Genomic DNA, 23,787 nt, shown 5'->3' with positions numbered 1-23,787 from the left:
GTGATAACATAACAATAGAGTGTATTTTGTCATTGGAACAGGCAAGAAATGGGTTATAAAACTATATTTTCAGCTTTTGTCAATTTTTAAATTACTATTACAGAGTTATTACATACATTATTAGGGGCTCCCGAAGTATGCGAACCAAGATGGCGGACATCGGAATGTAATGTGTACTAGGTTAGGGTTAGGCCATAATTTTAGGTATAAATACTACGGGAGGCTCTTGGCTAGTCTTCGAACTGATAATGGGACTAAAATAAGGAAAATTGGAAAAAAATTATCGCCTAACCCTAACCTTTTACGTTCCTATGTCCGCCATCTTGGTTCGTATACTTCGGGAGCACCCATTATTATATACATACAAGTTTGAAAAGCAAATGAAAAGGTTTCCAATTCATGAAACCGACATGATATAGTCATCCATACAGAATTAATTGTTTACAGACAGGCTTCAAAATTTTATCACCATAATACAATTTCAATTGTATATTAAGTCTGGAAAATATCCAGTTACCTCACAATAGACTCCCGAATATGTCACAATAGGCATACAAAGGGAGAAATTGATTTCTACCAAACTTGGACAAACATTTAAATTGTACTCAAATAAAGGATTACTTTAAATTTATATTGCTCTTTATAATAAAAGGTTAAATATCTTACTTGAATGAGATTGGATTTTCTTACAGAAAGTAGATATTCCAAAGAGTATTTATTATAACTTTACTTATACAAAGTTGTTTTGCACTTATCCCATATAACAGACCACACAGTCTTTATAATGAGGAATTCCAATTCCAATGTCTGCTTATGAAAATTCATCCCAAACCAATATATAAACAATGTTGAGTCACTCTTTCAAATCCAATTATGGGAGATTAAGAAGTTTGAGATTTGAAAGAAAAGACTTACTTTCTTGGTCACTGACGTCATCAAGATTTTCTTTGCTTTTATAAAATGGAAATTTTCTGCTGAATAACAAACTTTTCTTCCTCTTAACATTGTTTAATGAATCCTAAACAAGTAACATAAATAATATTATCACAAATAATAATATGACAATCATACACAATAGCAAACAGGTAATAAACTATTATTCAAGTTAGGTAGTTAAGACATCACTTTAAAGAAATTCAACACATTTGATATCATCTCAATCTCAATACAAGTGCTCCGAATATAATGTATCTGTAGCTGGTAAGGTTCTCCGCCAGGGGTCCATGAGATTTGCATACACAAGGTGAAAACAAAATAGCCAAATGAAATTGCTTACGTTATTGTGGTTTATTTTGCAACAGACGTAAATTATGTATAAATCACATGACATGGCGATGGTGCCACAAGTACTGTACGATCATCAGTTTTTTTCCTCAAAAAATTATTCAAGGTTTCATTTAATCAATTAAGTTCAACAAATTACTTTAGATTGTTTCTAGAAAGCTTATTTTACAAATTTGTTTTTGACATGGTCCATCTAATATCATCTTGCTTTAAAGCAATTCTTGTGTGAAGTTTTGATAAGAAGTATGGTTTCTAGCAATACTACTTGTACATTACAATATTAACATGTTCTTAACATCTTGGGGTCCATGCGAATCAAGGAATTGGGACCCTTAGGCTAGATCTTCAGCAAGGCCTTAGAAATGCAGACTCGAAATAAACAGGTTAAAAATATTTCTGATTAGTTTATGTAGTTTGGACTCACCCTTCCATCAATATTCATCGGCTGATTTTGTGTAAATTTAACTTGTTTTAATCTTGCTCTCTCTTTTCTTTCTACTCTTTGTTTTGATGGTACAACTCCAAATTCATTGCTATCTCTGCCTCCCTCCTATGGAAGAAACAAGAAGTTATTTTTACCTTTCAAACCTTTTTTTGCTGAAGGTAAAGCATACATGCCCCTATCAACAGTTTAAACTCGGCCATGTACAGGACAGAATGTCTCCCATCTTTTATGAAATTGATTTATACAACTTTTCTTTTCAATGCCTGGCTGTCTTAGGCATTGAAAGCGTATTGATTAACAATCTAGTATAGGCCACTGATTATACATAGGAATGAGCCTATTTTATTTATTGCCCAAGCTTGAAAACCTACCATTTATGACCTCGGTTTGGTATGTGTGTATTGCACAGTGATAACGCTGAGTAAATCATTTATGAAGTGAAATTTGATGTAAAGTAAATATTGCCAATGTACATAAGAACTGGAACGATGTGTTGCTACACTCCTTGTATATTTCAGTATTTGGTATATTCTATAACGGAGCACAGAAAACGATAGTTTGCCAAAATTATTGTTTGATTTATCACCAACCATAAAGTTCAATTAGGCATCACCAGCTAATATAAAAATTGAAACAAAATAAACCTAGAAGGCTATTCCAATACATACCGAAGCTATTTTATTCAAAATTGATTCAAAATCCTTGGGTCCAATAATGTCTACAAAAAACTAGGTAAAACTAAAATGATTGAAACGATTGCACGCAATCAAGGCGGTTACTAGAAAAAGGACTTACCACCCTTCTCGCTTGCCACCATTCATCATCACTTGCATTTGTAACATGTAAAACATCGCCATACCGAAATGATAAACCTGGATTTAAAAAATTGAAATTTGTTATTGTCTGAGTTTAGATTGTCATCACTACTCAGAATAAACAAATTATACTCGTTCTTAAACACATGTCACACTCAATACATTTTGAGTTGAGTAACATATTTCTACTCGTGACACAGGCACCAAAGGCTAAATACTATAGCAATAGAATATTGCACTTAAAATTCTTTCAATAATTTGAGTGTTGGTTGAGCTCACCCCCAAATGTGGTGAAATAGAATCAAGGATACATCGATTAAAAAGAATTTTCAAAGATATGTACTTGACAAAAAGTACAAAACATAACTACATAGGGGAACCTATGAAACACTTTATTACTTTTACAAAAATGAAAAAATATAACTAATGCTTCTGTTTGTGTATGATTGGCCCCAAAATTGTAAGTACCCCAGTACGCTCGGAATATTCTCCGAATGACCTGGGATCTGTTTGTTCGGGTCACCCTGTAAATATGATTGTCGAGAATAAAGTATATTCTATTTAAATTTAATCCTCTAGTAAGTTACATGTGCATTCATTGAAACAATTAAAATAACATAAAAGTTTAGTAACTTTGAGTGTCCATCCATTTTCATGTTCCTCAATAATATGAGATTATTCCACAAGGCATACCTTTTCCTGGTAATCCTGAATCTCTTGTAGAATCATAATCAAATAATGATCTAACATATAACGTTTTCTTCTGTGATGTTAAGATACTTCCTCCACCGCCGCTACTTAATGATTGATTCATTATTTGTTCTCGAAGTTCTTGAATCTTTTCTTCAAAACCGTTGTATTCTGAAATAAAAATAGAATAGGGGTAAATTTAAATAATGTTATTAGAGTTATGTTCTATTCTTTTTAACTATTTCAGCATTTTCTGATAAATAGAATTTCAAAATATTTATTTTATATATATTTTACTATTTGATATTCTACTGTTGAACACAGGCAAAACAAAACAAGAAGATGATAAAAAATCATATACAATAATATTTGAGGCCAACACAGATAAAAATTTCTCCAGGATACGTAGAACCTTGGCAACACATTTTCTATTTTTGAACATCAATAGCTACATTGCCTGATTGGAAGATCCACGAGGTATATATCAACTCAGTTCAACAGTGTGGCATTATCTATATATACTATAAAAATTGTGTATTATCATTGAGAGCAAATACATATAATATTTTCATGAAATTTTATATTCTCAGCTATTAATTATGAGTATAATAGTAAAAATCTAATTTTATCCTTCATGTATTTAACCCCAAAACCCAATGCATTACCCACCAGGTAACATGAATAAATCATGAAAGTGTAATAATAAAATAAGTCACAGTCACAATCACTCACAATCTATTTTGATCAATTCCTAAATTACAGCGAGAAGAAAGTGAAAATAAATTGCACCTATATATAAAACTATTCTTTTTGGATAGTGAAAAAAACTATCAATATTAACAACCTTACAGGCCAAATAATGATGACATGCAACATACATAACAAATATTAAATAAATTCAAGTATACCGGCATGATTATAGATAGTTACTGAAAAGTGTTCTATTTAATGAGCTAGTAATTAGTTGGTACCTAATAATCAGCACAACGAGATAACTGTCATCTCTATACCATACCCCGCAGAAATATCAAATGACTGGAAGACAACTTATTTCACCAAGGTTTACTATCAATAAGTTTGTTTTTATTTTGAAAAAAATCAACTCGTAAAGCTGATATATTTTATCTTCTAATATTTCATTGCAACTCAAACATTTCCCAAAAAGTTATTTTATCCGGTGAAGTAAATAGTTTGAGTCACTGATGAAAACACTCCAACGATTATCAAATTCCCAAGAGACGAGCACTAACAACTCGACAACAACAAAAAATATTGAAGTTGTTTAATTGTGTGCGCTAATGAAGTTTTTCCAATAACAAGCATCTGCTATTATGCGCTTCTATGGAAGGTCGCAATTTATGCAATTTCACCTAAACCACAATAGTTTTGGAAACATATGCTTCATAATATGACACTTCCACAACACACTTTTAATAATTGATTTATTGCGAATTGGCAGTAGGCATTCTCTTAGAAATTTCAAGTATTAAATCACAAAATATAAGTTTTAATAAAATTATTAGTAATACTCAATTCAAGAGTAAATAAATAGATTTTTTAAAATAAATTGTATGAATACCCATACTATACTGATCCGGTTTTATTTAGATATATTACAAAGGTCTGCATTCAATATTTTCAATTTTTCAAGGAATTAGTTCGTCAAACAAATGCAGGATATCAATTCTAACTGTCATGAACACACTCAATCAAATATGAGACGATGGACAAAATACTGCCAAGTAAAAACCCGTTTGCAGCACAGGCTGGCAAACGAAAAACTCATTAAATATGGAAAACCACCTCAAGGCAATTATTCTTCTACTGCTCATTTAATTGTTAACTGCTATTCACTGCCACACAAAAGGTTTTTCAGCAATGTACCCGTAGATGTATATAAACTTTTCATCATGCAATGTTACAGTACCAAACATGGCCTCACCGAAACCATATCCGAAATGACCTATAATATATTAGTATTATTTATGAAAAGTTTACTCCCTATCAATTATTATAATACCTCATTCATGATAAATTACCATATATGATCACACCACTTTAAATAATACTACACTCTTATTAGCCAAAACAATATCGCAGCTTACCTTTTTTCAACTATCAATGTGTGTACAGATTTCAACAGCCAAATGCTATCATCAGCGTAATACAGTAATGTCACATTACAAATAAACTACAGATCATACAGTGGCTTTTTAGATACTCAAATAGGCTGTCTTACTTCATAACATCTAATATAATAAAGAATAATATACTTATTAATATATCTTTATGCGTCATAAGGAGTTACATCACTGTGGAGGCTTAAACTAACTAACAAAGTTGCTGCTTTAATTTACTCATATTATAGCATGAATCGACAAAATATGATGTCACTAACTCAAGATAAAATAAAGGTCCATAGTAGCATAGTTTTACTCCTTGCGTGCACACGCCCGTTATTTAAAAGCCAATAATTGTTCCTTTAATGTACAAATCAATAAAGCAGGTCGCTAATAAGATGCTCATTTACTGGAAAAAAAAATATCAATAAAGGCTCGCAGTTAAACGATCGATTAATGTAAAATAACTAGCTTCGATGCGCCGCAGAACTTCCACATATTGAAGCTTCGAAGGACGCGAATGCCTATTTGAAAAGTTCTTCATGCGTGCCATCGACGGGCGTATTTTTATGGCATGTGAACGAGAGCGTTTCATATTAACCCGTATTCCACAATGCTACGTCTTAAACGCTTCACTCCGTTGATAGATAGAAACACAATGGGTCATTACGTCAAATACATCATATAAAAACAAGAGTCCGTGATAGATAGAAACACAATGGGTCATTACGTCAAATACATCATATAAAAACAAGAGTCCGTTTGTCGGCGTCGTTCGCCGGCGAGTGTTTACTCGGCCCAGAAAAGAAAAAGGTTCCGTCGCCATATTAGCTCGACAGCTACAGCAAAATCATTCTGATCGATTCGGCTTTCTAATTTCTTCTGCTATCATCTGGAAAGGTATATTTTACCGTACGTGCTTTGTCGAATTGTCAAGAAACGTTCATTTTTTGTATTGCACCACCGGCCCACGCTTAATCTGTATGAAACCTTTCAGTATGTCACGCCTGGTTGGCTACATATGACGCAGGGACATTTTCATTCGCCGATAGCATTCCAATAGCCCGAGGAACTTTCCGGGCTACTGCACAAGTATACGCCACAAGCGAGATAGCGAACAGAGGTATCTTTATATTGTTTACTTACTATTCACCTTGCGACTTTCGCCGAAATAGCGTTAACCCGGTAATCCCAACCAGACTTGAAGACTAATGATTAACGATATTTTTGTCCGAGGCGGGTTAAAAATGTAGAGGAATTTTAATTCAACTTTATATCACCACCAAGCGGCCAATACTCCCCATAAAACCAATACGATGGCATGTATGCCAAGCTTGAATATATGATATTTACAGATACTATAACAATAACTAGAGGCAATCCCGCTATACTAAATGCCTCTACAATGAAAGCCATGTTTGTTGGTCATTAGCCCATTTAACATTGAACAAATGGAAATAAGATTAAAATATTTTAAAAGCAAACAATTTTCGTCCGCGTTCTAGCAGAACTGATGAATGGTTCGAAAACCTGGCTCGGCGTCATCTGCGAAATAAATAAGTATGATACTGAGCTTTTAGAAACACTTCCTTTAATTTTCTTGACTGGAGTGCCTTTGCGATCTATGCAATAAAAAAGCTACAACTAAGCCACAAACAAGAAAAATGAGAGGGATTTAAATCTAAAGCCGAATTATTAATCACGTAACTAGTTACTCGAAATTGTTCATTTCAAGTATACAAAATTTTAGCTTTCTTTCTGCATACCAGAGATCCAGTGAAATATTTTCAACTTAGTGTTCCGAAGATTAGACCTAGAGTACATCAAAAAACGTAAGACTTAACTCCAAAAATTTGTAACTTGGCAACAGTCAAAAAATTGTCCATTAATATGGGGTGATCTATTTTACAATTACTGCTATAGCTGCCTAGTTATATGAAACGTACATGATATGGGAAATGCCCTCGCAAGATGAAGAAAAAAAGATGATCCTAAATACCTCCATTTTTCCTTGAGGTCACAGACAAAGCTGATTTTTCCTCTTGAAGGTGTGATTGTTCTGCATTTGCGTCACGCAGAATTCGTTTCTTGTTGTGACGACTCTTTCTGGATGAAAGTCTATTCGACATTTTTCTTAAAAAATTTACGGACTTATCCGGCGACAAAAGGGTATCTTCAGTATTCATTCTTTTCAGAATAAATTTTGCAGAAGCAAGTTAATATATATTTTATGACTACAAACTGACAAAGGAAATATTAATAAATAATACCCATGCTTGAAAAGCTATAAATTCCCGTAAATAAGGTCCGAATCGCTGTTTGAATGCATTATGAACCCTCGCTTGGACGATAGATGGCGAGGTGCCGAAATTCGAGATAAAAATTTGTAAGAATATATCACAAGAATATCCTTACACATACACTGAAATAGTTCCGACAATACAATACCGTTAGTACCCTTTTAAGTACAGTGCGTACCATAAAGTATACGGTTAGTAATAAGTACTCGCAAGATGCCATAATATCACTAAAAAGTGCAACTAACAGATAAGACATGATGCAAGGAATATTTACGCATCCTACTTGAGCTTCATGTCGCTACGTGCAACTTTGCTTTCGCGCGCGTGACTTACGCTACACATTCACAACACCTGTATTATAGTGATACAATAAACTACGCTGCTGGACGCCAATCTATAGTGGAGAATTGAATAGTTGATGTCAGCTGTCGAATGAATGGATGAACACAGCAACGTGAAACTGCGCCAGAAGCAATATAACATGACATCACATCCGCTTGTCTGGGAGAAAATAAAATGCATCGACTAGATGTTGATACTGCAGAAAGCTCGAATTGCCCTTGGAGGAAATCAGTTCTTTAATTCACATGTTTCGTCAAGATGATGTACGAGCCAATTTATCTGCGACTCAAGTTGTGGATGACTCATTCATCTATTTCTAGTCACATGACGACCGATGACTGCGTCAATCGACCCATCTTGTAATTGAATTTACTGCATAATGTTTTATCAATAGTTACTTAAATATTCCTCCACTACAAAGTATTTTAGAAAAAAAATAATATACTAGAAAACATCGGTGATAACTTCAGTGACAAAAAGACATTCTCCTAATTAAACAAAACATCAATAGCTACAGCTGAATTCAAATAACTAAAAAATTCAACTTAGCAACAATAGCATCGAAAAATTAACGTGAAATGAAGAATCTCATTTCAAGATTTCCGGTCACTATTGCCGGATGCGTTGATTATTTAGTTATCATTCGTTTTATTAAAAGTTAAGCTTTGACAACTACAGCGGCAATACAAAAATCATTAGATTGCCAGTTAACCGAGTAACTGACTTAAAATAACCGAGAATTAAAATTACTGAGAAAATTATCGTAAATTTTTAACGGGACAAAATTAAATGATCACAAGTAGGGAATCTGCATTAGTACTATGTTCCATTTAGTCGAAACATCATCCAGCGCATTGGAGAAATGATATACCGTAATTGTTCATTTTCCTTACCAACGACATAGAACAATCAACTATCCCCGCCAAAAACGATCGTCAAACTATCAGACTCGAGTTTATAAACAAAAATGAAACAACGCTATTCAAACGATATGAATGTACTTCACACGGTGATATGTAATCATTAGCAAAGTAAGGAGGCGTACTAATCAAAATTCACAATTACCACGAACAATTGATTATTATGGAATAAAATACAGGCAAAAATGACCAAATCCGGACGTCGAGGTCGTTATAAAAGAACTTTCAAATTGCCATCGCCAAGACACTATTCATTTACTGTTGGGTACATGTACTTATGCTGGCATTGAACCTTTCCATTCCAAAAAATAGACTACTTATATCGTTTCCACCTATCAGCTTACCGCGCACCACTACAGTGCGGTTACCTTGCATCGGAAGAGAGCTACAATAAATCTTCACGATATTCATTCCAAGAAAAAATTAAATAAAAAACGAACAGAACATCTTATTGATATCAATACAAGAAACATTTCATTTCCGATTAGATTACGAATCGAAACTGATAAACTTTTTGCCATGCTTTTAACGACCTCTTACTCAAATTCAACACTAATAATGAAAGGAGCTCTTACTATACGCATATCATACACTAATAATAAGATGGAAAATTCTATACGTGATGTATACAGCACTTCGTGTATTGGTAGAAACTACGTCAGTTCATGTCGGCAATTAAATTTTCTATTTCATATAAAAGAAGTGATCAATCATAAAAAATCAATAATATTCTTTAATTTTACATTTTCATTCATTCACGACATCACGACAGTCGAAATAATCCCATTAAATTAAGCAAAACTTCAACTAGAAAAAAAGAGTCGTCTCTGGAATACATGAGCCATGAAAGTTATCTTAAAAAGCAACTGTTAAATAAACGTGCAGAAATATCGTGAGAAAATTTACAATATTTGATTATTTCGTCATTTATATATCGTGTAACGTTTAATAAGTTCAATTTTCGAAGAAAGAGGGTGCCAGCCATCATTCTAATAACACCAAAGATGCAGCATGTTATAGCACCTCACCCTAGAGAAATGCGATTCCGAAAACCAATTGAAAACATTTAATTTTGTAACTTATTAAAACGTATCCGTAATTAAAGACTAACATTCATGGATACGTACCGGTGTCTATTTTATCTAAAATAAATTAATGTGCTATTAACAACATTACCAGTGAATGTCTTAAGCTGTTGGTTGTTTCTCTATAAAACAATTGTGTCTTCGCATATTTGAAAAACTACCACCGATACTACTATCAATAAAAACAGCATAACTACTATTCAATCTAATTATCAATCTTGAAATGAACATAATATTTTGCAAATTTCTCATTGATGAATATTAAATTCTAATGATAGAACATCCTAACAGGCTATTACGGGTCATTGCATCAATGAATGACGACGGTGACATTCAAACGTCGAATGACACACCATCAATATACAGACTTGATATTATTTCAAATCTAATAATAATATGCCATTGCAAAGAGTTCAGGGTTTATAAGACAGTCGACAGCGGGTCGTGATGTCTCGCCATAGATAAATGGCGTTTTGGAGGCAAAGCTTATCAATGGCCAGAATATAGTATGTGCGAAATTTAAAATTCTGATGTGGGATTTGGAAATTCCCAAATGACGTGTGCACAGTGGGTTGCAATACTGCAACGAACAATATCAAAGTACGTTAGCGATCAGGTTCATTCAAAAATTACAGTGGCCTGAATACTATTGATAACTAACAAACCTAACTATTGGACTGATGGATAATTATATAAAATAGTCTAACTCTACTGTGGCATTACTGGCACGATGTCCTTCCTACCTTAGCATGCGCTTACACTAACTATCAATATGATTTAAATAAAAGCACGTATTTTATTTTAATATTATCATATCGCGCAAATTATAGTGTACAAAAGTTTACCCTGTCTGGACGCAAAATTGCTATTAAAGGTCGATGTCTGTCATCTGGTATATCTTATATGCAATCTATGTACATCCACACCACGATAAAAACTACCTCTGATGCAGACATCAATGACTAATTGACAGACACAATACGAACAATCAACTCGGCTGCAGCTAAACAAAAACAAAACGCCTTTTTCATCATGCGAATCTACGCTTTGATCTAAGCAGACTGTAGCCTCCCGCTGATTAATTAGCAATGAATAGAATAACAATCGAGGAAGCTGTGCGTGAAACGAAATGACGTTACAGCGTAGGATTAAAATACGCACGTCACGTTGATTTCGCTGGAACATGAAAGCTCCGCGGGAAATCTGCAAATCCTATGTATTCTTTTGATCGCGCGATTATCAATCGCACAAATCCCTCAAGATTTACAAATTTGATTATAGAGAAACCAGATTAAGAATGGCCAGATAACAAGGAACGATTTTATATCGGGATTAAATCCGGCCTAAACATTCTTGTCTTCGATTTTATCACAGCATATTACAATCCAGCTATACAAATTCACATGGGAAATGCATACCCCAGATGAACGTTTTCTATATTAGATAAACACATAGATATAAAAAATACTTCATTCTTGGATATTATGTATAAATTACAACATTTCAAAATGCAGCCCCAAATTTTTGACTGCACAAACCTGAGTATTTTAAACTCTGACGTGAAGTTAGTAATGCAAATATTCCTGATGAAATAATAACGAATATCTACAAGAAATTCTTACACCTAGTGCTTGATTTGAATTTCCGAGCAAGGAAATCCAAAATAATAAATATGAATGGAAAGAGATGACATAAAGCCGTTTCGAAACGAAACGTCCGCCTTTTGCAACTTTTATATCATTGAAGAATTCACGACAAAATGTGACGTCATCAGTCGAAAATGTTTGCATATAAGTTAAAAATAAAAACGGATTTCAGCATACGACATTTGGCGTGACGTATAAACGTAGCATCGAAACAAGCGCACGTTTATTGGAAATCTCAATCATACATGACCCAAAGAAAATAAAATTTAAAAATTGAGATTCATAAGCAGTTCTGAACTCCAGGCGTCAATAAATTGACATATAGGACAATTTACACGGGTTATGTTATCGAAGACGAGAGATGACGTAAAATCCTGACTGATAAACGTGGGAAAGTAGCGCTTTAAAGCCTCCAACATGAATTAGGAATGTGAAAACTGAATAAGACGGCTGCCAGTTATTATACATTATAAACTAATATACTACAAATCGATCACCATTAGAAGCGATGCCTTTATAACGATATTGGGTAAGATTAATCTAAGCGTATGAATATTAATCAACTTTGTTTTCAGGATGGAGTTATACCTACACCGGTCTTCGATACTTGAACAATTTCGACTTTTCATAAAAGGTTTCTGAGTGCGAATATTGTTTATTGCGAAACATAGGCGTACTACTGTTCTCCAATTTTCCATACCTTTTTTTTACCTGCGAAAATGTTAAGGTGCAAAACCATCACTATTCACTACATTCTACATACATATATCGACCACCAAATACAAACGAACACATCGACTAAAAAAGGTAATTAATCTTGAAAATTTTTCAAATTTTTTATTAACGCAGTCTATAATCATTCCTATTTCCATCTACCCTTGAATCCGATATGTCAGCGTTGGTGGAGTTGGACTATTTCCGAACATAAACATCCTAAACCACCAAAAAACATTTAGTGTAAAAATGAATGAAACAAATTCAATAAAAAAAAAACGTGGCAAAGTACTATATTTATCACGCAAAACAATATAAGCGACATAACAGGATGAGCCCACATATTTTCTCCATCGTTGATATATTTTCGTACCATAACAAGTAAAAAATAATAAGTATGAAAACAAGCGTTTGAAATATTTTAATATTTTCCTATCGAAACACAAAAAAATACTGTATCCGACCTGAAATAGTTTGTAATCGAACGCGTGACCATGTTTTGTGATATGATTTTTCCTCGCTACGGTTATTACCAGTATATATGAAAATATATACCCGTGAGCCCTCAGGAAACGTGGTTTCGGCAACTGATTGGGGAAAATATATCCTATTAAAAATTAATATTGCCATTTCTAGCTGTCTTTACGAGAACTTTTTTTTTTTTTTGGCATAGGACAAAGCTTTGAATAGGATAAAATGACATCATATTATTGCCAGAAAGATGAAAGTAATCACGAATACTATGCCGAAAAGATGGGCATGAATGAATGTTCAAATAGCGAACAACGGCGCACCGTCTATCGTTGTGGCAAGCGATCAGAGTAGTCAGGTGATCCAGTTCCCTTATCCAGAAAGCTTATCTGCCTGCTAATTCAATGACGGATTATCATTGGCGAATGTTTTTCGAGATATTAAGACAATAATTGTAGCTTCACTTCAATTTAAGCAATGAATATTCATTCTATAGTTGACCACGATTTCATGTTTTCTGTCATCAGTTTTTATAGGACAGGCATGGTAAAAACTAAGCAGTTAATAAATGCTCCAAATGGAACAATGGTTAGCGGAAGCCTAGCGATATTTCCGCTCATAATCCACCCACGGGTTACCAAACCGCGAAGAAGTGCACGCGAGACAGATATTCTCAACGTTTAGCATGAGACGCGCCAAAAGCTAAGGACTGCCGATTGACGAAGATGATGAGGACAAGATAGGATTTACATATTTATCCCGGGGAAGAGGACAAAACAGCCATAGTAATATGAAGAAATGAAAAGAAGGTTCAAAATATAAAATAATCACAATAAAACACGATTATCATTTGGCATTACTGACTCTACAAGACTTGATATAATACGTCATGCATTGTATGACAAATAGCGGGGGACGAAGTAAGTATCTGACTGTATACAGGTATTCACGCAACGTTTCAGCTAATAAAGTACAATGAATGATGCAAATTGATTGAAGATGAAATAGCCATATATAGTGTAGTCTATCAATGCATTTCACAGGCACGGATGGGAAATTCCATGGATAAATATTAAAGCACATGCATTTAACATATTTTTTTTAAATTTACATGTCACATCATAAGATACACAGCAGCAATTTGTTCTGCCTTTTATAGCAGAGCATAAGCATATTTTGAATATATCATCCTAATTTCACAGCATTTTACATTATTAGTCCTGAAGCATACAATTGAAGTTCATCCCTTCGAATATTGGATTCAAATTTGACTAAAAATACTTTGCTTCCACTTTTATGTCTCATAAGTATGTTGTTCCAAATTATATATTCAAATATTAGGTTCTAGAGCATGTATTTGAATATGTATCAAATCTTGATACTCTTTGTCTTTGAGACAATGACATAATAAATAATAAACAGTGTAATACACTATAAAAATTCTGATGAAAAAATTTCTCACAAGCAGAAGAAACTGATATATGCCCACCATATACAAGTTGATTATAATCATAAAAATGATGAAACAATTACTAAATCTAATTTTCAATAAAAAAAAACTGTAATTCCCTGGATTTTAGGGTCCGAAACGTGGTCCACCAAACAATTTTATATATTTGAAATTCATAACTTTTAAAATTTGATATAAATGATATATTTAATAGATATTAGATAAGTGCGAAGTTAAAAATCGGCCTCCTACTTACTAATAACCACAGGCTTCGTTACAATGAGTAACGTCTTCAACATATAATGCATATAGTCTATTTATAAAAATGTTAACCTATATCTAAGATTAAACACAATCAACCAATAGAATCAGAATATCCAATATGTGATTAATTCATCTATGTTATAACATGATTTTAATACTAAACACGATAAACTTATCCAGCCCAAACTCGTGTCTACATATTTGATATATACATTTTTTCATAGGATTCACCCTTTTTTGTCTCAATGAGGCAAACCCCATATGCCTGAATGAAGTAGTATGTTACATTACACCATTGGAAGATTGACAAACAGTTCATCATTACCCCACCCTACACCTTTTTCATGTAAATCCTTGGCATAACAACTTTATTGCAATGAAGCAACCTTATTTATTCAATTTATCAGCATTTTTCATAATGTTAAATCATCAATCAAAAAAAAAAAAAAATCTATAAAAACCTTCAGGTCTGAATTGAACAACTATAGTGACATTGTTTCCTGATGACTTCAATGCTGCTACAGCTTCTTCGTGAGTAGCAAGAGAAAGATCAACATCATTCACCTAGGAATTAGAAAAACCAATTATAAATATAAACAGATTATCAGATTATATTGGAATTATAAAAACTACTCCATAAAATTTGTCACGACTGCCACATATAAAAATAAAGCGAATCTACCCAAACAATAACCAATAACTTCAGTTATGTGGAAATCACTACCACATAGCCGTTTCCCAGATTGTGTTGTTGTGAACTACTATAAGCCTTGTGTCAATCACTATTTACTAACACACAATTCGGCGCTCTAGAAGAATGTCTACCAATATGAAGGCAACTAATTTTGTTTGCATATTTTACATCAAGTTGTGTAAAGGGACTCAAACCTATGAGTAGGAGGGATACTCACTTGTCTAACACAGACAATTCCGGAACTCGTAATAGAAATAAAATAAGAAAAATCAAAACAAAAATATGGCCTAACCCCTACCTGGTACACATACTACGGGAGTACCCAATTTTTTATAGTTTCAGTAGTTCTTGGGATTTTAGTGATCAACCGTAACTTCTCTGAATGAATAATCTCCTGAATTTCTGAGTGTGTACTCATGACCTTGCTTGAGAGCATTTAACTTCATTTTATCAGTTGTATATAATAAAAAAGTTTGTGCATAAAATTCACACAACCATATTTGGAATAATGACTGAATATTACATGATCACAAATGGACATCACAGTCCTAACGCATGTGCACATTCTCGTACATGTATATTCAATATTTCGACTACTGATCACATATGGCCGAATCAAAAATAGATTCGGAAATAGGTTTTTAAAAATGGAATTTCAAATTTATTCTCAATTATGTGTTCATCCCCGAAATTTGGACAAACAATTGTAAATTCATACATATTGGATTTTGTCAGAACACACCAATGCCGCTTTGATTTTCAATGATTTTGCGCAATCAGAAGTGAAATGGAGTCTATTTTTGTCACCAGACATTACTAGCTCAATTTCACAATTTGTAAATGAATATTCTTAAAATCATTTTGAGTTTATTCCAATATTCGATTCATTTCGGACAAATTCGCTAGAGACATTTCTAAAATAATGATTTTTATTCAACAAAAGCAGACGCATGACTTATTTATTTATCTATTATTTCCATCGATTTATGTTATTGATTGAAATTTCTCTAAACACAAAAATCTATCACTACAAAGTGTTTCTACAAGACAAAGCACTCAACGTAATATAGAGAAATGAATCTACACCAGACGTAATGAATGAAAAATATAGTCGCAGTTGAGTACCAAATTTTTCATAAAATATCGCGAAATCTACAAATATGCAAAAAAATAACTACTAGAATTAGAAGAATAGTAACTGTGATTTGATGCATAGACTAAATCAGGGGTGTGCAACCTTTTTTATTGGCGAGCCAATTACAAGTAACTGGGTGAAGCCGCGGGCCGCACCTTTATTTAATTTAGGCTTTCTGGTAGTTGCAAGCACAAAAATTGCCTATATTTGCTATTGATCTCACGGCATTATTAGGGGTTCTTGCAGAAATAGTAGATTTAAAACGCATAAACTTCTGAAGAAACTGCTATTTAAATTTTTTGTCACACCAACTTCAAACGAATGCAGTGAGAAACACGTTTTTGTAATATAAATCGTGTATTTTGCAAGCTTGTTTTGCTAATATGACTGGTATGGGCTTTGCGACGAAAAAGAATAAATACTCGTTTTGCGGGTACACCATTCGAAATTGTTATTTCTCCGCGGGCCGTACAACTTCTTCTTGCGGGCCGCATTTGGCCCGCGGGCCGCAGTTTGCACACCCCTGGACTAAATCATCAATGCTGTGTGAGGAGTGGGAATAATGAATTCCTAATTTGAGGAGATTCAAAAAATAATTTTTTGAAAGTATTGTAAAAATCTGTTTTGAGACTAATTTATATTCTGATTGTCAACTTCCATTACGTAAAAGCGGTTCCCAAATTTGCCAAGTGTGCAATGAAAATTAACAGAATTGTATTAAACATGACTAAAATATTATTGATTATTTTACGTATTTCACTAAACATAAATTTTTCATTGTATCTTAATTTAAATGATGTGCATATGAAACAATAAATTCATTTTTATCTTTCTATGTCATTTACTTTCTGCTACGTAGTGCCTGCATCTATTGTTACATAACAATAGAGATAGACACTACAGTTTATTTATCTGCTGAAATTGAGTTTTATTCAAAGGCAGCAATTTTTTTTTTCTCGTGTAAGCATGCATGAGTTTTTTCCACAATACCTTGGTGCCGTACAAACAAATAGTTTGGAAACCACTGGGCTACCCAATTTATTACACCCTTGGCAAGGTGGTGGCCGGTAGGCAAGAGATTTGAACTCGAGAATTAATCTGTGATGTCATCATAATATAGTAACTCTTTAATCATTAAATTAAATGAAACTCACAGAAAATATTCTATCTCCTCTATATAATTGTCCGCTATTATCAGCAATACCACCAGGATGAATACATGAGATGAATATTCCCTCGTTCTCTTCTCCACCAACTATATTGAATCCAAGTCCAGTAGATGCTTTGTTTAATGTCACTTTCCTTGATTCCCTGACAAAAAAAAGTTTCACAAAGACTGAAGCGATGTCGTGATCAGGGATGGCTCACATTGAAAAATTTACTGTTCTGATTTCTGAATACATTCTGGAAAATAGTTTTGAATAAGCAAAATAAAATTGTTAAAAATAAACACTTGCATAAATCAACGTATATTCATAAAAATACAATATTACAGCACATAGTTACGAAACGTTGTTGCATTGGTTTAGCCTTATGAAACTGTTATCAGAAATAAGACTTACCATATTCCCCGGCGAATAAGTCGCTTTTCTAGACCCAAATTTTGGCCTGATTTTTTTTTTTGGGGGGGGGGGTCGTCTTATTTACCAAGTATGATAATTTTCATTTTTTTGGTGTCGCCTTATTATGTATTAGGTAATGTTCTATTATGGTAGACGCAATCGTGAGTTGAACACAATTAGATTAAAATTGAAAGACAGTTTGAATTTTCGTAGTTATTATGAATCGAATATTACGCTGAAAGAAAACGTCATTATATTTTAACCAATGCACAAACGCGGCGACCGCTTAAAAGGCATTGCATGGTAATTTGAGATTCCGATGTTGATGCGATTTTACTACCTCAAACCCATTTTTTCAGGCTTAGAAACAGGCCTCGTCTTATTTACCGGGTAGACTTATTCGCCGGGAAATAGGGTATTTCAAGATAGGAATACTGTATTCCAAATAGTTCCCAAAAAGAATTTCATTAAAACTAGTTTCAGATGTATTCGATTCGACACCTCTGGTTGTGATGGTAGTAATAATGAATAACTCAATTAAGTCGTGTATATCTAATTTTAATGTTATCAGACATAGGAAAACCAATTAGACAGTGTAATCATATGCCGAACCACGACTTGTCGTTCGGTTACCAATCTATGTTGAGCGTGGGAATAGTTAATTAGTTATTTGTTTCAGATGCATAGACTACCAATTATAGCACAGAAACACAATCAGATATAATTTGTATCATATATGTTGGTGTCCAATATGAACGCAATCAAATATCCAGAGAACTTCAAAATTGTGTATATTCAAAATTGTAAACTTGAAATAGTTCAGAGTATATTTATTCAAAAATCTAGTGATAAAAAGTTTTCTTCATTGAAATTCTGGTTAAAAAATGGAAAATCAAATAAAGCGATAGCTGTTCTGCATATCAAACTTCATTTCTGTGATTATTTCTGCAAACCTCGGAATGGTAAATTATTCGGTTTTGGCCATCCCTGGCAAAGAAATCATACTTTTTCCCGATACTAAATATTATATCTTATCTATAATGAAGATAAGTACTCGAGCATTGTGGAATTATTATTCATCTTTTTGACTTTGAATACTGCAGTGCGAACTGATTCCTGTCTGATACCCCAATTACATTTGCATTATTCAAAGTGAATCTTGAGTGACGACATTATTTTCCAATTTTCTTACCTAGTCACATCTGAGTCAGGATCAACAAAGCCAGCATTGATTTGCAATAAACTTTCATTTTCATCAACAATATTTCCATTCCTGTGATATACTGCATTGTACGTATTGTTTTCGTCTAAAATGAGTAAACATTGTGTCAATACTAGCAGAAAGTGCTTATTGGACTGAGGAAATTTACTATATAAACAAGGATGCATATATCTTCAACATGGGCAAGGTGCATTTTTTCTTTGGGGTGGCAAATAATGGAGAGTGCCCAAAAGGTGGCAATCATGGCTGGTGGGCACCACCTTTTGGGCACTCTCCATTATTTGCCACCCCAAAGAAAAAATGCTTCTTGCCCCATTAAGTAGATGATAAAAGACACCAATTTGCTTGAAATTATATATGAATCATAATACTACGATCCAAATAGAATGTTTCAAAGCGAATAGTAATTTTGATTATACTAATTTTTTCCAGCTTTAGATATTCTAAATTTTAGACTAAACGAGCTCCAGAAGTGTGTGCACTACTATGGAAGTAACAAATTTTTTTCACCTACTTTACATCAAGTTGTGTGAAGGAACAAAAGCTTATGGGCAGGGGTTATATTCACTTGGCTAACACAGACAGTCCCCAAACTCGAATTAGAACTAAAATAAGGAAAATCGGCCTAAAATTATGGCTTAACCCTACTAACACTATGGAAGTACTAAAATATGAGCTTCAACAATAGTCCATTCGAAGATATTTTTATATAAAACCAAATAAACATACTTTCAGAAAGTTGTACTGCGTGTTGCAAAGGTTTTATAAAAGTATTTCTCTCTCCCATCATTTCATTATGTGGATTGTTGTTTAAAATATGATCAGTATATTGGTGTTGTTTTGTTGGCGTTGGGTATAATGAATCAAACTGCTGACGATCTTGTTGATATTGAGGGACTTGGTTTTCGTACCTTGGAAAGAAAGTGATCGTAGTTACCGGTAATTAATTCAAATTGTTAATACAACACTTTTAAGGTAGAAGGTAGGTACTTATATATATTTTTATAATTTTCTCAAGAGACCTTCCCAGCATTTATCCCCATATTTTAGTGTTATTTTACAATCCCCATTTTTCATGACTAATGGGCCCCTCCATACAAGATTCGGTACAATTCTTTTAACATTTGCCAGGAATATTGCTGACATTGTGGTGACCTTTGTGTCCCTATATTACAACATCGCTCTCTTGGAGTAAAATTCAATGGACATATTCTCATATCACTGATCATGATAAAACAACTGACCAAATTATTATAAATTCAGTTATTACAATATGGAAAGTACAGAGTAGAAATAATATACCTTGGTGTGTTTTGTTGATCACCCTGATATCTCAAATCTTCTTGATGTCTGTGTGATCGGTTGTGTTGTACTTCAGTGGGCAAGTTAACAACGTTATGAGGCATGAGTTGAATAGGACTGGCTGTTTTCCGCAATATTCTTAAATTAACAATGTCTTGAGTTGATTTTAAAATAGCAACCGCTGTTTCGTGAGATTCCTCAAAAAGTGAAATTCCATCAACCTAAAAAATGGAAGCAAATTTGAACAAATGGAACATGAAATATGGTTTTACTTTTGATATGGAATTTTTTATGAGAATTTGTTTAAAGCAGTGCTCTTCAACAGGGGTTCTGCGGAACCCTAGAGTTCCGCAATACATGCAGTGGGGTTCCGTCAGTTTATAGGGTTCCTAGGGGATTCCACGTTTTTTTAGGGGGAATCAATTCTTGCTTCAGCATGTCGATGCGTCGTTGCGAAGTTGTTTGAAGAGTGTATACACGAGTATGAGAATTCAAGAAGATTGCAAAAGAAATGCAAGAACCACCCAGTCATTGAATTTCACGCTTGTTACCTTCTTTCTGTTTCGTTGTTAAAGTAGAAATATATGAATTACAAATATTTCGTGTTACGAGTATTTCGTGTTTTATTTTAAGTTTGTTAATTGGGGTTCCATAAAATTCCAAAAATTTTATCAGGGGTTCCACAATAACAAAAAGGTTGAAGAGCACTGGTTTAAAGTAAGGTGCCCATGCTCACTCAGAAATAATAAGGCTTCTCACCAGGGAAATGATACTGACTACTGACTAAACTGCTGAGAGCTACAGAAGCTATCTATATACAAGGTGGCCCAAAAAAAACAAAACCCAAGTAATTTTGAACATTTTATAAAAACAGCTTAATTTTTGAGCAAAGCCTCCTAACTCACTGAAACTTTGAAGTACAATCATTCACAAACATAAATTCAGGTGGAAAATAAATTTCTTTCACTTTCGTAGAAGCAATTAAAAAATTAACGTGTTAGATTAGATCAGGGGTGTGTAACCTTTAATACAGAGGGGCAAGATACAAATAACTGGGTGAAACTGTGGGCCGCACTTTTATTTACCATAGGCTTTCTAGTAGTTGCAGGCACAATAATTTTGGTTATTGATGTTATGACAAGCGTTGTTTGCTTCACACAAGCCACCTGTTAGGGCATTGTAACTTCATAGGCATAGATAATGAATTGGACTCAGGTATGGACTTCACAACGCAACAGGATTGGAATTAACCGCACGTACCAGATCAAACTAATTTAAAAACATGTTTCGTGGTGTCATTCAAAACACGTACAATTTTACCTTTCGAATCGCATTTGGCCAGCGGGCCGCAGGTTGCACACCCCTGGATTAGATAAAGATAAGATTAAAATCTCACCGCAACAATCTTATCACCAACTTGCAAACAACCATCAGCTTCCGCAGCTCCACCTTCTATAATTTTAGTGACGTAGATTCCGTTATCACCTGGGATATGTTGGTTTCCAACGCCACCCGCGATACTGAACCCAAGACCTGGAATAGAAACAAGAAAACGACTTAATTAACTGTCTGTCAGCTACATTTATTATCAAAAGATAATTCTACCTTTTGTTCCTTTTGTTAATTTGATCTCAATCCAACTATCCATTAAGGGAATATCAGGTTCTTCAAATATAAATGGTTGTTGATTCGGTATTCTTCGAATTTTTAATCTAAATTGAATTGCCAATACCAATGAAAAAGATCATATTATGCAGCAGTTATAGCAAAAGACAGTCAGAATATTAAGATAAACTTTGACCTAAGCAACATGCAATTATGATAAGTACGTGAGTCGAGACCCTGGGTAAGTTAGGGACGCTCCCAGGAGTAATGAGGTAGGAGCATGGGATTTAAATGAGATGTGTGATCTGTGATGACAACATAGTTACCTCTTAAACACTTTAGGGCAGGATAGGATTTTACATATTTATCTTGGGAGAGAGGAAAGCCGATAAGGTAGCTCAATCATACACCGAATCACGGCCTTTTGTCCAATTACCAGTCCATGTTGGGTGTGGGATTAGTAAGCCAGTTATTTGTTTTTGAAAGTATGGAGGAGGAAGCCGTAATCGACCAGCAGTTACGTGAACCACCCTTCAACAATCCTCCCGCACATAACTATCCCCACATGAGATTCGAAACTGCGAACCCACGCAGGGTAATCAGAGTTGTGGTGGTGGTGGCCAGCGTATTCCCAACAGTTAACATGATGTGTCACACCGTCGAGATGACCACCACCTCCACTTTAAATGCCAGCGCTTTTTATCTGTCATACCTCACTGTTGATCCAGCCATTTTAAGTGCATGAACGGCTTCCGCATGACAAACATCTATCGTATCAACGTTGTTTACTGATAGAATTGCATCGTTTATCCTGCAATGAGAAATAAAATCTTCAGCACACAGATATTATTTTCCTTATTATAACACTTTCATGTACTGGAGGCTTCACTAGGAGGCTCATAAGCACATGTTCAAAAGGTGTAATCATACAATTAACTCAGGAGTGTGCAGCCTTCAACACAGGAGAGCCAGATACAAATAACCGGGCTAGCTGTTAGGGCATTGTAACATCATAAGCATATCATTAACTCTACTCAGGTATAGGCTTTGCAATGCAAAGGGGCTCACAGGATTTACCTAGTTCAATGGTAATTTTTTCATCATGTTGAAAACATTCCTAGCAATAGCAGAATTGTCTAAAAGATGAATAACTTATAAGCCTGCTCATGGTACAAAGCTCATATAATAGGATTTTGATAGATAATTGTTTTTAAGAGTGTAATTGAAATGAAGTTATTAATTACAAAACTGTAGAATTCAGATGAATGAAATTACTGATTCGACTGTAAATTGGCCTGTACAATCAAGATTTATGAGGAATTGATACATAATGTAATATCATCTTGTATTTATATAATCAAATAAATTACTAACAGAATTTTAAAATATAGAATTTTCATATTTGTACTGGAGAGAAGAGCCAATAAAACAGCTCAATCATGCGGCATAGCCCATGGTTCGTATACCAGTCAATGTCGGGTATGGAATGAGATAGCCAGTTATTTGTTTCAAATGCATGGACTTGATGGTGGAAAAAGCCATAACCAATCAGAGGTTCTGTAAACCACCCTACAAGCAATCCTTTAGCACATAATTTTCCCCCACGGAACTCAAACCTACAAACTCATGCAGAGTAATCAGAGGTGTGATGGAAAGCATATTTATGCATTAACCGCAGAGCCTCAATCTAAAATTCAGGTGTGCATTAAACAATGTAGGCT

The 23,787-nt window shown here is 34.0% G+C and overlaps 1 protein-coding gene and 1 long non-coding RNA gene across 3 annotated transcripts in view; both read right to left on the bottom strand.

Annotated features, from left to right (window-relative positions):
* LOC120328349 (disks large homolog 4-like) overlaps positions 1-23,787 on the bottom strand; it is a 48,999-nt gene that overhangs the window by 6,468 nt on the left and 18,744 nt on the right. For both annotated transcript variants that reach the window (XM_039394810.2, XM_039394811.2), the window contains 12 exons: positions 22,779-22,877; positions 22,067-22,173; positions 21,858-21,994; positions 20,462-20,682; positions 19,889-20,070; positions 19,130-19,244; positions 17,530-17,686; positions 15,008-15,110; positions 3,238-3,405; positions 2,525-2,601; positions 1,709-1,834; positions 916-1,018 (listed from right to left, as the gene is read on the bottom strand). In XM_039394810.2, coding sequence (XP_039250744.2) covers positions 916-1,018; positions 1,709-1,834; positions 2,525-2,601; positions 3,238-3,405; positions 15,008-15,110; positions 17,530-17,686; positions 19,130-19,244; positions 19,889-20,070; positions 20,462-20,682; positions 21,858-21,994; positions 22,067-22,173; positions 22,779-22,877 — 1,595 coding nt within the window. The remainder of the gene's footprint in view (positions 1-915; positions 1,019-1,708; positions 1,835-2,524; positions 2,602-3,237; positions 3,406-15,007; positions 15,111-17,529; positions 17,687-19,129; positions 19,245-19,888; positions 20,071-20,461; positions 20,683-21,857; positions 21,995-22,066; positions 22,174-22,778; positions 22,878-23,787) is intronic.
* LOC144425087 (uncharacterized) lies at positions 6,062-10,029 on the bottom strand. The gene is made up of 2 exons (XR_013477256.1): positions 7,354-10,029; positions 6,062-6,899 (listed from the first exon to the last, which is right to left on the bottom strand). It is a non-coding gene; the product is annotated as an uncharacterized LOC144425087 (long non-coding RNA).

This window comes from Styela clava, chromosome 7 (assembly GCF_964204865.1).
Source record: "Styela clava chromosome 7, kaStyClav1.hap1.2, whole genome shotgun sequence".
Lineage (NCBI taxonomy): Eukaryota > Metazoa > Chordata > Ascidiacea > Stolidobranchia > Styelidae > Styela > Styela clava.
The sequence above is the reverse complement of the archived record's forward strand: the minus strand, read 5'-3'. Positions and strand labels throughout refer to the sequence as shown.